This window comes from Cricetulus griseus, assembly GCF_003668045.3.
Source record: "Cricetulus griseus strain 17A/GY chromosome 1 unlocalized genomic scaffold, alternate assembly CriGri-PICRH-1.0 chr1_0, whole genome shotgun sequence".
In the NCBI taxonomy this organism is placed as follows: Eukaryota; Metazoa; Chordata; class Mammalia; order Rodentia; family Cricetidae; genus Cricetulus; species Cricetulus griseus.
The window spans coordinates 116,605,241-116,617,325 of NW_023276806.1; the positions used below are offsets into that span (position 1 = coordinate 116,605,241).

At 42.8% G+C, this 12,085-nt stretch overlaps 1 protein-coding gene across 1 annotated transcript; it reads right to left on the bottom strand.

Moving 5' to 3' along the window:
• Nucleotides 1-677: 677 nt before the first annotated feature.
• On the bottom strand, nucleotides 678-12,048 carry Ndufb5 (NADH:ubiquinone oxidoreductase subunit B5). Its single transcript, XM_027392009.2, has 6 exons — nucleotides 11,855-12,048; nucleotides 6,806-6,894; nucleotides 5,541-5,607; nucleotides 4,287-4,348; nucleotides 3,480-3,586; nucleotides 678-881 (listed from the first exon to the last, which is right to left on the bottom strand). The coding sequence occupies exons 1-6, from the start codon at nucleotides 11,976-11,978 to the stop codon at nucleotides 761-763; spliced, it is 570 nt and encodes a 189-aa protein (XP_027247810.1). The 5' UTR covers nucleotides 11,979-12,048; the 3' UTR covers nucleotides 678-760.
• Between the last annotated feature and the right edge of the window lie 37 nt (nucleotides 12,049-12,085).

Genomic DNA, 12,085 nt, shown 5'->3' on the forward strand with positions numbered 1-12,085 from the left:
TAGAGACCAAACTCAGGGTTTCATGCATGTTGGATCAGCACTCTCCCACTCTCCCAAATCTTCAGCCCTACCTCATCCTTCTAAAGGATCTAAAAGTAAAAATAGATGCTGGAGACTGAAGACATGGCTAGAGGTGGATGTGTTTAGCCTACTGAAGGTCCTGAGTTCACACACCAGCACCAGTAAAAAAGCACTCCAGCCTTAGGAAGCAACTTTACTTCACATCACTACTTCCCAGTGTTTACAAAACAGCACTCTAAGGAAGTTTAGTGGCTGTGTCTCAAGTGTGCATGTGTGTCTGTCTGTAGTTTTAAAAGAAATGATATGCACCCCACTCTAAAAAAGCAAGATGTCACATCATAAACTTTAAGACTAGTTTACTAAAATTTGTTTATTGTGGTGCTAACTTTTTTATATGGTTGTTCTGCATTTCTCATGAAAGTTAAAATTCCAAGTAGTCCTGAATAACCCTCATTTTCAATGCAGTACATAGATGACTACAGTTCCTGACTATTCACAGTACCCGTGCACTTCTACCTGCCAGACAAAGAGCACGGCAGCCTATCAACAGTGTCCCAGACCTCCAGTTCTTATTACTACCCCGTAAATGTCAACAGAGCAGCTAAAAAGCCCACATGGAACTGAACCACATGAAGAAACAGCCATGGAAGCTTGTGTGCATCACAGTAAAAATACAGACTATTTATTTATTCATTTTTATCCACTAGGGAGAACATGCTGTTCTCAGACAAGTGAGTTATCAGTTGTCAGGTGTTGCTTTTGGAGAATAATCAATGAATTCCTTCTCAGGGGTTGGATACTGAAACCAGGGCCCATCACCCCGGGAACGCATCAGTCTTCGAACTTCAAGCTCCTTCTTCCTGAAACAAAGGGAATAATAACAGTGTGAGAACAGACACAGAAGCAGGTGCAGCTACTACAGCAGTCAGCACAGAGGTTCTCAGAAAACAAAACAAGCACCACAGGACACAGTTATACTGCTCATGGGTCTAAGTCAGCAGACCAGACACATAGCTGACCATCCATGTTCACAATGGTTAAGATATGGAAGTGGCCTAGCCATCCATCAATAGATGAATGGATAAAGAAAATTTGGTACATGTACACAATGGAATTCTATTCAGTCACAAAGAAAAACACAATCACGCCTTATGCAGAAAAACGCATAAAGCTGGAGATCATCATGTTAAGTGATAAAGGCAGACAAGCATGACATGTCTTCTCTCTTATGTGGAATCCAGAGTTCATACATACTGATATATACAGATATACACAGGATATAAAAGCAGATGGAGAACTACTAGGGGCAGAAAGGGGCCAGCTGAAGGGAGGAAGGAAGGCAGGAAGAGATCAGGAGGAGGAGAGAGGACAAGAGAAGGTAAATGGTAGGTAAAGATGAGTAATACACACTGAAATATGTTTATACAGATGCCATCAGGAAAACCATTATTTTATACACTAAAATTTTAAAAAAAATGAAAAAGAAAACAATCTGATAATCCTAGCTACAGATTTGATCATTGTATACATGAGTGTCTGGCTCCTATGCACACAGCCACATGGAAACAGACATCCACTAGACATCTACAAACAAAGTCAGGGATTCATGACTTTGACCATGTCACTTATGTAGTTAAAGCATCAATTACATCATCACACACCCTGTTCCGTGGCTGTGTGACAATGCCTGTCTGTCTTCCTACCATCTCATTGTTAGTACAACTGGCTAGAGAATACCTATTAATGTTCCCATGTGAGAGTCCTATGCTGTGGGGTGACATGACTGCCCTTGTGGAGGGCCTGCTGCTATCAATGTTAGGAAAGTGAACTTCTGAATGGCCTCCATTTGACATCCTCAACCCAGAGCCCCACTTGGCTGTCATCCTTTAATCTGGGTGATCTCGACTACACAAGATGCCTTCCTGTGCTTCATCCAAGGCCACTTCTCCATCAACCCTTGACCTTCTGAAATACAGAAACTAATCTTTTTATCACCGGAAATGTGCAACTATATAGCCATGTCATAAGCATTAACCAGCTTTCTAACCTTACTTATGAGATTATATACGTTTGTAACCGTGACCTAAAGACTAAATATAATCCTTTTTTTCCCTACTCTTTTAAATACAATTACACAAAACGTGTAACTATAGTGATTGAGGAGAAAGAGTTCATAAATTTGAGAAGGAGAGGGGGGCATGGGAGAAGTTAGAGTGAGGAGAGGAAGGGGGTAGAAATGATATAAATATAGCACTCATGTAGAAAGTTCTTATAAAAATAAGATACAGCCAAAAAACAAAACAAAAAACCCAAGGCTGAAGAAATGGCTCAGTCACTAAAGTGCTGGTCTTGCAAGAATATGATTTCAGCCTGAAAACCCATGTAAAATCATCTGGGCTCATATTCCAATGCTGAAGATGTAGAAACAGATCGTGGGCTTGCTAACCAGCTGCCAGCCTAGTTACTTAACAAGCTCCAGGTCAGTGAGAGACCCTGTCTCAAAATTAAAAACAACAAAAAAAAGGTATACAGAGGGAGAATACCCGAGATTGCTCTCTGGCTTCCTTAGGCATACACCCCCACCACATACACACAGCTATATACACACTTATACATATACCCACACACAGACACAACAACAACAACAACAAATCAGAACCAAACAAAGAAAAAACAAAACTAAGGCAATCCCTGAACTGAGAGAAGCCCAGTATTCCAGGCACACATCATCACAGACATATCCTTAGCTGAAAGGTACAGTGCTAAGCAGGGTCTGTATGAGGGCCGTATCTGCACTGATGTAACTTAACATTAGACAAGTATTTTCTAAGAAACAGGTTCACAGGGTTAAAGATGGTAGGTGTTTTTTTTTTTTTTTTTTTTTTTTTGGTTTTTCGAGACAGGGTTTCTCTGTGTAGCTTTGGAGCCTATCCTGGCACTCGCTCTGGAGACCAGGCTGGCCTCAAACTCACAGAGATCCGCCTGCCTCTGCTTCCCCAATGCTGGGATTAAAGACGTGCGCCACCAACACAAGGCTACATATGGTAGTTTCTAATGGCTGTATAGGGCAGTTTCTAAAGATGTGGGCCAGAGGAAATCAGATGTGCAGAGTGCGCCACTATGTGCACAGAGCAGCTTATTGAAGAGTTCCTTTCCAGGGCAGCAGTGATGGCTCAGCAGCTAAGAGCACTACTGCACTGATGTCTGGTGGCTCACAAAGGCCTGTCACTCTAGCTCCAGAAGATCGGATGCCCTCTTGTGACCTCCATGGGCCTGCATACACATAATGAACACATGTACACAGAGACATATACCCATAACCAGAAAATAAAAAAGAAGAACATTCCTTTTGATATGAGCGATCATCTCCCCAGTCAGCAGCACAGTCCTCCCTCCTACCAGGTGAGCCCTCTCCCCAGCGTCATGCTCTATTAATCCTTCCCATCCCTTTCTCCTACCGTAATTCAGCCTTTTCAGATTCAATCTGGAGGATAGCCATGGTTTTTTCATAATTCTTTTCGGGGCAATCATAGAAAGTTCGGGCAATCCATCTTGATATTGGATGCTAAGGAAATATTGATTTAAAATCAATTATCTTCGAAGGATGTTTGTTTTTCTGGTTGACTACTGTTTGAAATGACTAAAACACTATCTCCCAACAACTTCCACATTTTTAAACAATTTTAACCACTAGGTTCACACTATTTTCCCCCACCTTTGAGATAAGCACCAAGGTAGTAGCATTTGGCCAGAGCCTGTGTACTCCCTTTACTGCACTGAGGGGCTGCAGCTCAAGGGCAGCGCAGGGTAGGGCAGGGCAAGAGGCAAACTAAATTCTACTGATCCAAATGCAAATACCTTTCCACCAGACTGCAGAAATAAGCATAGTCATAATTTTTAATGAAAAAGTACCAAGAATCAATACATATAAAAAATTAAAAAATATTGTGGGCCAGAAAGATGGCTGAACAGTTTCTTGCAGAGGATCTGGGTTCAATTCCCAGCATCCACTTTTTGGCTCATAACCTTTAGTAACTCCAATTTCAGGGGATCTGATACCCTCTTCTGGCCCCCTTGGGTACTAAGCACACATGTGGAGCATGTTCATATATTTAGGCAAAACACCCAACCATAAAATAAATCTAAAAAAGAATTTTTAAGTTAAAATGTATCATCTAATTGACGTGAAAAACTATATAATAATTGCCTAATTTACCACAACATTAACAAGCTATCCAATAAGAATTTTAAAGAGCTATTTGAACCTTGTAATACTCCCAGTGTTCTGGGATGTAGCCTTCTGGGATTTCTGCAAGTTCAGCTTCACCTAATTGGAGAAAATGACAATGGCGCTCGGTTAGCAGCACTGACAGTCACCAGCCCCACACCAGCTCGTCCACAGCAGTCAGCAGTCAGCTTCTCATGGTTCCAAGAGCTGCTCCCTCTAATGCACTACAGTACTGGGGGAAGATCAGTCCCTCACGAGGGTTTCCAGCATCTCAGCAGAACTTCCCATGTTGCTCTTATGCAAGACATAGTATAAGACACACTTTTTATTTTTTGTTCCTCTCTGTATCAACCAGACAGAATATTCTAAGACTCAAGACAATTCAGCATTTAAGATACTGCTCAGAAGATCTTTTACATGCATTTGATGCTTAGAGACTCCAGGACGAATTTCAATACTGTTTCTCAGTCAGTCAGTGCCTCCCTCCTGCCCCCCCTCCCCTCCCTCTAATACTGCCCCCTCAGTCAGTGCCACCCCCCTACCCCCCCACACTGTTATTCATTTTTCTGATCCGGCTTGTCAAAACTGGTTTTGGAAAAGGAGATGAAGTGGTTCGAAGAAGAATGATTCCCTAGGCTCATATGTAGCTGAACTGTTTGAAAGGATTAGAAGGATTAGAGGGTGTGAGGTTTCAAAAGTCCACACCAGGCCCAGCTTCTCTTTCTGCTTACGGATGCAGGACCATCTTGTTACTGCTCCAGCACCGTGCCTGCCACTGTGCTCCCACTATAATAATGGGCTAAACCTTCGGAACTGTAAGCAAGCCTCCAACTCAATGCTTTCTTTTATAAGAGTTGCCATGGTCATGGTATCTCTTCACAGCAATAGAACAGTGACTAGGGGAGAGATGGAAGATAAGGTTTCAGAAGCCACCACCTCTGTAGAAATGTCCCCACAGGTGCACATGCTATTTTAAAGGTCCCAGAGCTTTTAGGAGGTAGGACATGGAGGGAGGAATTAGTGTCTAGGAGCAGCATTTAAAGGTCAAGACCACCCTGGTTCCAGAAAGCTTCCTCTGCTTCCTGGTACCCCTCCCACTCTAGCATCCACCTCATGGCAGAACAATGGCTCCTGAAACCATAACAAAATGCCACCTTCCTTCCTTAGACAGTCTGTGTTAAATTGTTGGTCACAGCAATGTGAAAAGTAACTAATGTAAATGTTCATAATTTCCTTCTTAAAAATTTTGTGTATATCATTTCACGGAGTGAGACCTAGATGAGGGACTTACCAATAAATATATTCACCATTGTTATGCCAATTACAACTGGAATCCCAGTCAACAAAATGTAGAATCTCTATGAAAAGAAAAAACAAAAAGGTTTCTCATGCTCTTTCCTACTTCTCCCACCAGAATTATCCTCATTCAATTTCCTTAATGTCCTCACTAAAAACAAACATGTCAATTTGGGAATCTGAATTACTAATTTCTGTCACATTCCTCTGATTTGGTTCTTAAACACAAACTATTTAGTACAGTACAATATATATGAAAAAGCTTAGATCTCTTGGTTAAAGCAACACAACAAAGAAAATTCTGTATTGGAACAAAGTATGAAAATAATAGCATTTTAGCCACTGAATGTCACTGGAGTTGGTCATGATAAGAAAAGAGGACATCCACTTGGTGTGACAGCACACATGTGGGGAATCCAGCACTCAGGAGGTAGAGGCAGGAGGATCAGGAGTTAAAGGTAAGCATTGGCTACATAGCAAGTTTGAGGCCAGTTTGGGATAACAAAAGGTCCTGTGTCAATTCAAAATAAATAAATAAATAAATAAATAAATAGAAATAAAAGAGGGCTAAGGAGAGGCAGTGAGAGCAGTAGGAGGGAGAGGGGATCTTGGGTGGCTCTGTTGATGAGCATTTCCAGGGCAATGGCAGAGTCCAACAACTCTTCATTTTTAAGCTTCTGGTCGGTACTCTTTTAGAACATGAGATAGACAAGTAGCATTCCAAATAAGCAGATTATTTGTACTACTGCTAAATTAAGAATGCCACCTTAAAACTAGTACTCAAATAGCATGAATTTAAAAAAAAAAATCACATCCTAAATTAGAGGTGCTTCACTATAAGTCTTCCAGTGGGTCTTTTGCTAATCACAACTGTCTTAGTGATACAAATAACCAGCTGACTGGCTCAGCTTTTAAGTTCTGAAACCTTCAGTTTTTCATGGTGCTGGGAATGGACCATAGGGCTGAGGCAAATATGCACTGAGCAACCATTACCCTTGAAGAGGAAACACACATTGGACTTCAGACCCCATAACTCTGAGCAGAAGGAATAGCTGGCACTTGACCTGCAGTCAGCATGAACCCTTGTTTTGAAAAAAGGGTTCTAACTAACTTTAAAAAATTCAGTAGCAAATCAAGACCTTACTACACAATCTCAGTATCTCCTGGGGTGAGGGGTAGTAATTTTAAAATGAAAGATGTCTCCTAAATAGGAATATCTCCCCTCCCCCAAATTTTGGAGTTAAGACTATTTCAACTTACCAGTAACTTTAAAAAGCGATCGTCATAGTATGAAGAAGACTTGATGACAAACAGTCTCTTGCCATGGTCCCCACTGTGCCGCACAGGAGCTGCAAATGTGAGACTGTTTAACAGGGCTCATGTAGGGGGTGGGCAGAGAAGACCATGGGACACTGTGGGTAAATGTGCTTTGCTTACACATCAGAATGGGTAGGACAGGGTTCAAACACTGACAGGCTGCTCTCAAAGATAGCTGTTGCTTTGTTTTCTTTTCATTTTTAGGAGTAACAGGTGAAGCCCAGTCTTCACACACATGGTAAGTGTTCCACAGTTACAGTGCTGCTCACTTCAATTCCTGTAGCAGCATCGAGCAATCATGCAGTGTACCTTAGAAGCAGGCAGGGAAGGCAGACACTCCTGACAAGCTGTTCACCTTTGTTTCTCCGACAATAAACACACTACCACTACCTAAAAATCAAGGTTGAAGGATGCCTCTTAACACAAGAAAGTGGAAGGCAGGAAGGTGCTGCAACACAGATGGTCAGGACTGGCAGTATCTATTCCAATCTCCAGCAGAAACTTGATTATTACAGACTACACACTAGTGTGTGTGTGTGTGTGTGTGTGTGTGTGTGTGTGTGTGTGTGTGTGGTGTGCGCTCTGGGCTAAACTCAGTCCTATCAACTATCCTGATCTACTTCAGAGCAGTCAACACCCCACAGCCCTAGGTCTCTGTTTGCTGATGCAGGAGGGTATCTGCTCACACTCTGAAAACACTAGGATGAGCACAGCTTACAGGCCTCAGTCTTCAATAAATGATTGTTTTTAATTTTAAAATCATAATTTTTTAGGTGTGGGTGGGTATATGCAGGTGAATGCAGTTGTCTATGGAGGTAAGAGCCATGGTGTCCTATAGTGGGAATCTAGTAGACTCACTGTATCCAGGGTAAACAGAATATAACAGTTGTTTCTCACAGTATCTAGGGTAACAGCAGAATGTATTAGTGTTTGTTGAAGGTACCTACACCTTGAAGAAATCATAGTAGAGAACTATGACTGTTTTCTATGATTTATTGAGATGTTTTTCTGAGGAAGTTTTCCATCCATTGTAGGACTTTGGTCACAAAACTATGCAGGCACACTTGGAGGTCTTGAATTATTGGGTACTGCTGATAGTACACAATAAGGACTAAGGTTGTGGGGGGTGTGATGATTTCCTTCAGAGAACATACAGAATAGCTCAAAGGGACTTTGGTATGAGGAACTTGTGCCCCAAACACAACCTTTGTGTAAATCAGTAAGTATACTTCTGAACAGAGGTTCGAGGTTCAGTTCACAGAAACTGTTCCTCCCTGCTGCCAGAGATCCTAACATTACATTCTGGGGTGACTCTCCTGCTTTGAATGGCCTGCACAACACAAAACACCTGACAGGGTCCCTCTGAGTAATAGGCTGTTGTAAGATATGCAATGTGGGTACTGGGTACTGAACCCAGGATTTCAGAAAGACCAGCACTATTAACCACAGAGCCATCTCTCCTGCCCCCTGCAATAAATGGTTTTTAAATATGCAAATCACTCAGGAAAGTTATTTAGAGTTTTCTGACTGTAACTGATATCAAGATTAAGACAATATAGCTAACTTTCTGCTTGTGTTTCAAACAATCAAAAACTGGTTATTCATTTATTGTCTTTTTCTGTATTCTCAGTTAAAAGCACCATTTTAATTACCTGGTCCAAAAATCTAAGTCCTCCTGCCAGTCTTTCATCACTTATCCATGACATATCAAAAATGATCCTGAGAAGGGCTAGCGAGGTAGCTCAGAATGGAAGGGCATTTTTTACCAAGCTTGATAACCTGAGTTTGTCCCCAAATCCCACATAGTAGAAGAACTGATTCCCACCAGTTACCCTCTGACCTCTACATGTATAGGCACTTAGGCTTTGTCTAGGTCCTCCTCCACCCCAATCAGGTCCTAACCACCTTCGGCCCCACTCTCTCAACACCTAGGTCTTCCAAAAGCCCTGCATCCAGACACCAGAAAACCCACCACTACTTCTGCTAGTTTCCCTTGTTAAAATGATTCTCATATTCATTTTACACATTGTATATCCCTGGTCTGAGTTCACAGTACTTTGTTCATATATCTGTGATACATTAGCTTTAGAATCAAAAGGAGTTCAGTGTTTCCCATTCATACAGGCTCTTGTGTATGAGCCTGTGGCAAAGCATGATGGGGAATATGTAGCATAATAAACTGCTCATCTTCTAGAGGCCAGGAAGCAGACAGAGGAAGAGAAGGGGCTGGTACCCCAAATATTCCCTTCAAGGGCACAACTTCAATGACAAGAAGATGTTAGATTGGAATTACACTCTCAGATGCTCAATCCAGCTACTTGAAGGATTGGGGCAGGAACATCACAGGTTCAGTGCTGTGGAACAATCTTTGTACACTGTAAATATGTATTATTCTCATTGGTTAATAAAGAGCTGACTGGCCTATAGCTGGGCAGGAAGTGATTGAGCAGGAGAGTCAGACTAGGAGGACACTGGGAAGGACAGAGTCTGAGAGTCACCAGACAGACACAGAAGAAGCAGGATGTGCATAAAATGAGGTAACAAGTCATGGGCAGCATGGCAGCAAGCAAATAAATAGATATGGGTTAATTTAAGTTGTAAGAGCTAGTTAGTAACAAGTGTAAGCTAAAGGCCAAGTTTTCACAATTAATAATAAGTCTCTGTGTTGGTTATTTGGGAACTGGCAGGTGGGAAAGAAAAGTCTGCCTACAATTCAAAGCCAGCTTGTGATGCAGAGTGTATTCAAGACCAGCCTGGGCAACTTAGCCAGGCTCTGTCTCAAAATTTCATAAAGAGAAAGAAAAAAGAGGGCTTAGGGATGCAGCCCAGGGAAAAGAACTCAACTGAACAGCATATGCAAAGGCTTGTATTTCATCAGCAGTACCAAAGCAGCAAATAAATTAAAAGGCAAATTTCATGCTGTGTGTATTTTATAATTTGTTTTAGAAAGACTAATGCATGGGTGCAGGTACATGGGTACAGATACATGGTACATGGGAACAGATGAATAATGCATGGGTACAGGTGCATGGGTGCAGAAGTGTAATGCATGGATACAGGTGCATGGGTGCAGGTGCGTAATGCATGGATGCAGGTGTATGGTGCATGGGTGCAGATGCATAATGCATGGAATCAGGTGCATGGTGCTAGAAACATTTCCTACGCAACACTTCACAACACCGTGGCATCTATGATGATCATCTTCTAGATGAGGAAATGAAGATCATGGCCAAGTGCCTTCCACTTTAGCTTCCAAGAGGTGTTGACTCAAGGTCATAGAGCTTCTAAATTCTGCAACCAGGATTTGAATCTAGGCAGTCTAGTGCCAGAGAAAAGAAGATGGGGGCAGGGCTTAACAATCTTTCTGGGATCCTCAAGGAAATGGTGGAAGAGATGAAAACTTTCACGAGACAATGACACAGTATGCCTATGAAAGCAGTGATACAGCGAAACAATCACTATCAGAACAAGCAGCTAGTAGACATTCCCTTTCTCATTAGAAAGGACATCTACTCCCTATGATCCTCTCAAAACTGCAGGAGTGGGAAATAGTACAGAAAGAGGAAAAAATGGTTTGCACAAAGATTTTACTAGGTAGAGTTAGCACATGGAGTTTGCATGAAGTTTAAATTCCTGCTGGAAATTTTTAAAGCACTGATCTTTTCTAGCATATCCGGAAGGTCTCTATGCATACTGGATGTTTAGAGATTGGAGAGAATGTTTTTTGGTTTTAGGGTAAAATTTTCATTTCTCTGTACTGCACAAGGCAAATAAACAGTGTATCTCTGACCAAGGAGATTAAATGATTTAATACTTAAAACAGTGCCTGGCACTTAACAGATAGATGCTCGATAAACATTGGCCACCACTATTGCTAATGTAGTAGAGTGGTGTATTATTTTTTCACATTAATTCTGTTTTTTTGCTTTTGTAAAATGAGGGAGTAACATTGCATTTACTTTCCAGAGTCTTTGGAGAGAGGAAATAGATGGAATACTAAAGCTATGTTTACTCTTCTAGAAAGCAGAAGGACCGGGGCAGGTTTCTAGGCCATCACTATGACTGTCCTCAGACTTGAGCTCTTTAGTCCTCTTAGGCTCCTTTCTAGGAAGTGGTTCTCAACTTTCCAACTGCTGTGACATTCTAATGCAGTTCCTCATGTTATGGTGACGCCCCCAACCATAAAATTATTTTTGTTGCTACTCCATTATTGTAATTTTGCTAGATATGAATCTTAATGTAAACATCTATTTTCCGATGGTCTTAAGAGACCCCTGTGACGTCTGAAGTCGTGACCCACAGGTTGAGAACCACTGCAAGATAGTAAAATTACGACTGCATTAAGAAACAACAGATACAATCTGAGCTGAACTCATCATCACACATTCATTAACACTATAGTATTTTTTTAAAAAACAAACATTTTCGTGGACTTCTAAAACGTCGTGAGCTACGCGGGCAGAGTTACTGCAGTGCCTAATGGAGCTGTCACCTGGAGCCTTTTTCCAGTCGTGCCTATGAACATTACAGCCTTCACTTCAGTGCGCTTCCCAGCAACTTCCTATCTGCGGGTTAGAACCAGCGGCAAGTGCCACCTATCCAGATTGCGCCGAGAGCCGGGCGAAGTGGCGCAAGCCTATAATCCCAGCCCTCGGGAAATGAGGCCGGAGGGTGGCAAGTCCGGACCTCCGGGGTCGCACTAGCCGCCGAGACCTTGGCTCAATGCGTTGCCCTTGGAGACGCGGGCCGCAGCTCCACGCCGGTCTAGCCCGGCCGCAAGTAAGCAGCACCCGGCACGGTGAGCGACAACGTGCTTCACAAAGCTAAAACAAGGCCATGGATTTCTGCAGCAGCCCCTCACACAGCCAGCGCCGCGCCTCCTCTAGAAACCCCAGGCCAACTTTGTCCCTGCTCCCTTCCCTCAGAGGTCCCCAAGGTCACCTGGAAACAGCCCTCCCACCTCTCACCCGCGTCTCCAAGGCCTGCACCCACCGACAATCTTCGGAAAGGTCCGTGTGAGAAAACTTCCGACTCCGAGTCTAGTGCCAGCACGGCGGCCAGACAGCGCTGTCAACGCGGAGACCGAAGCCCGCTGCAGCAGGCTCATGGCCGCCATGGCTACTCTCGGCACGGGAGGAAATGGAGTGAGCAACGGGAGCCGGGAGGGACAATCCGCCTATGACGGCGAAAGCTAGAGGCGGCCATGTTGAGTAAGGGCAGCGG

Coding starts and splice junctions, on each gene's coding strand:
- Ndufb5 (XM_027392009.2), bottom strand. CDS start 11,978: ATGGCGGCCATGAGCCTGCTGCAGCGGGCTTCGGTCTCCGCGTTGACA. Junction 6,895..11,854: donor GACCTTTCCGAAGATTGTCG/GTGGGTGCAGGC, acceptor TCACATTTGCAG/CTCCTGTGCGGCACAGTGGG. Junction 3,587..4,286: donor AACACTGGGAGTATTACAAG/GTTCAAATAGCT, acceptor ATATTTCCTTAG/CATCCAATATCAAGATGGAT.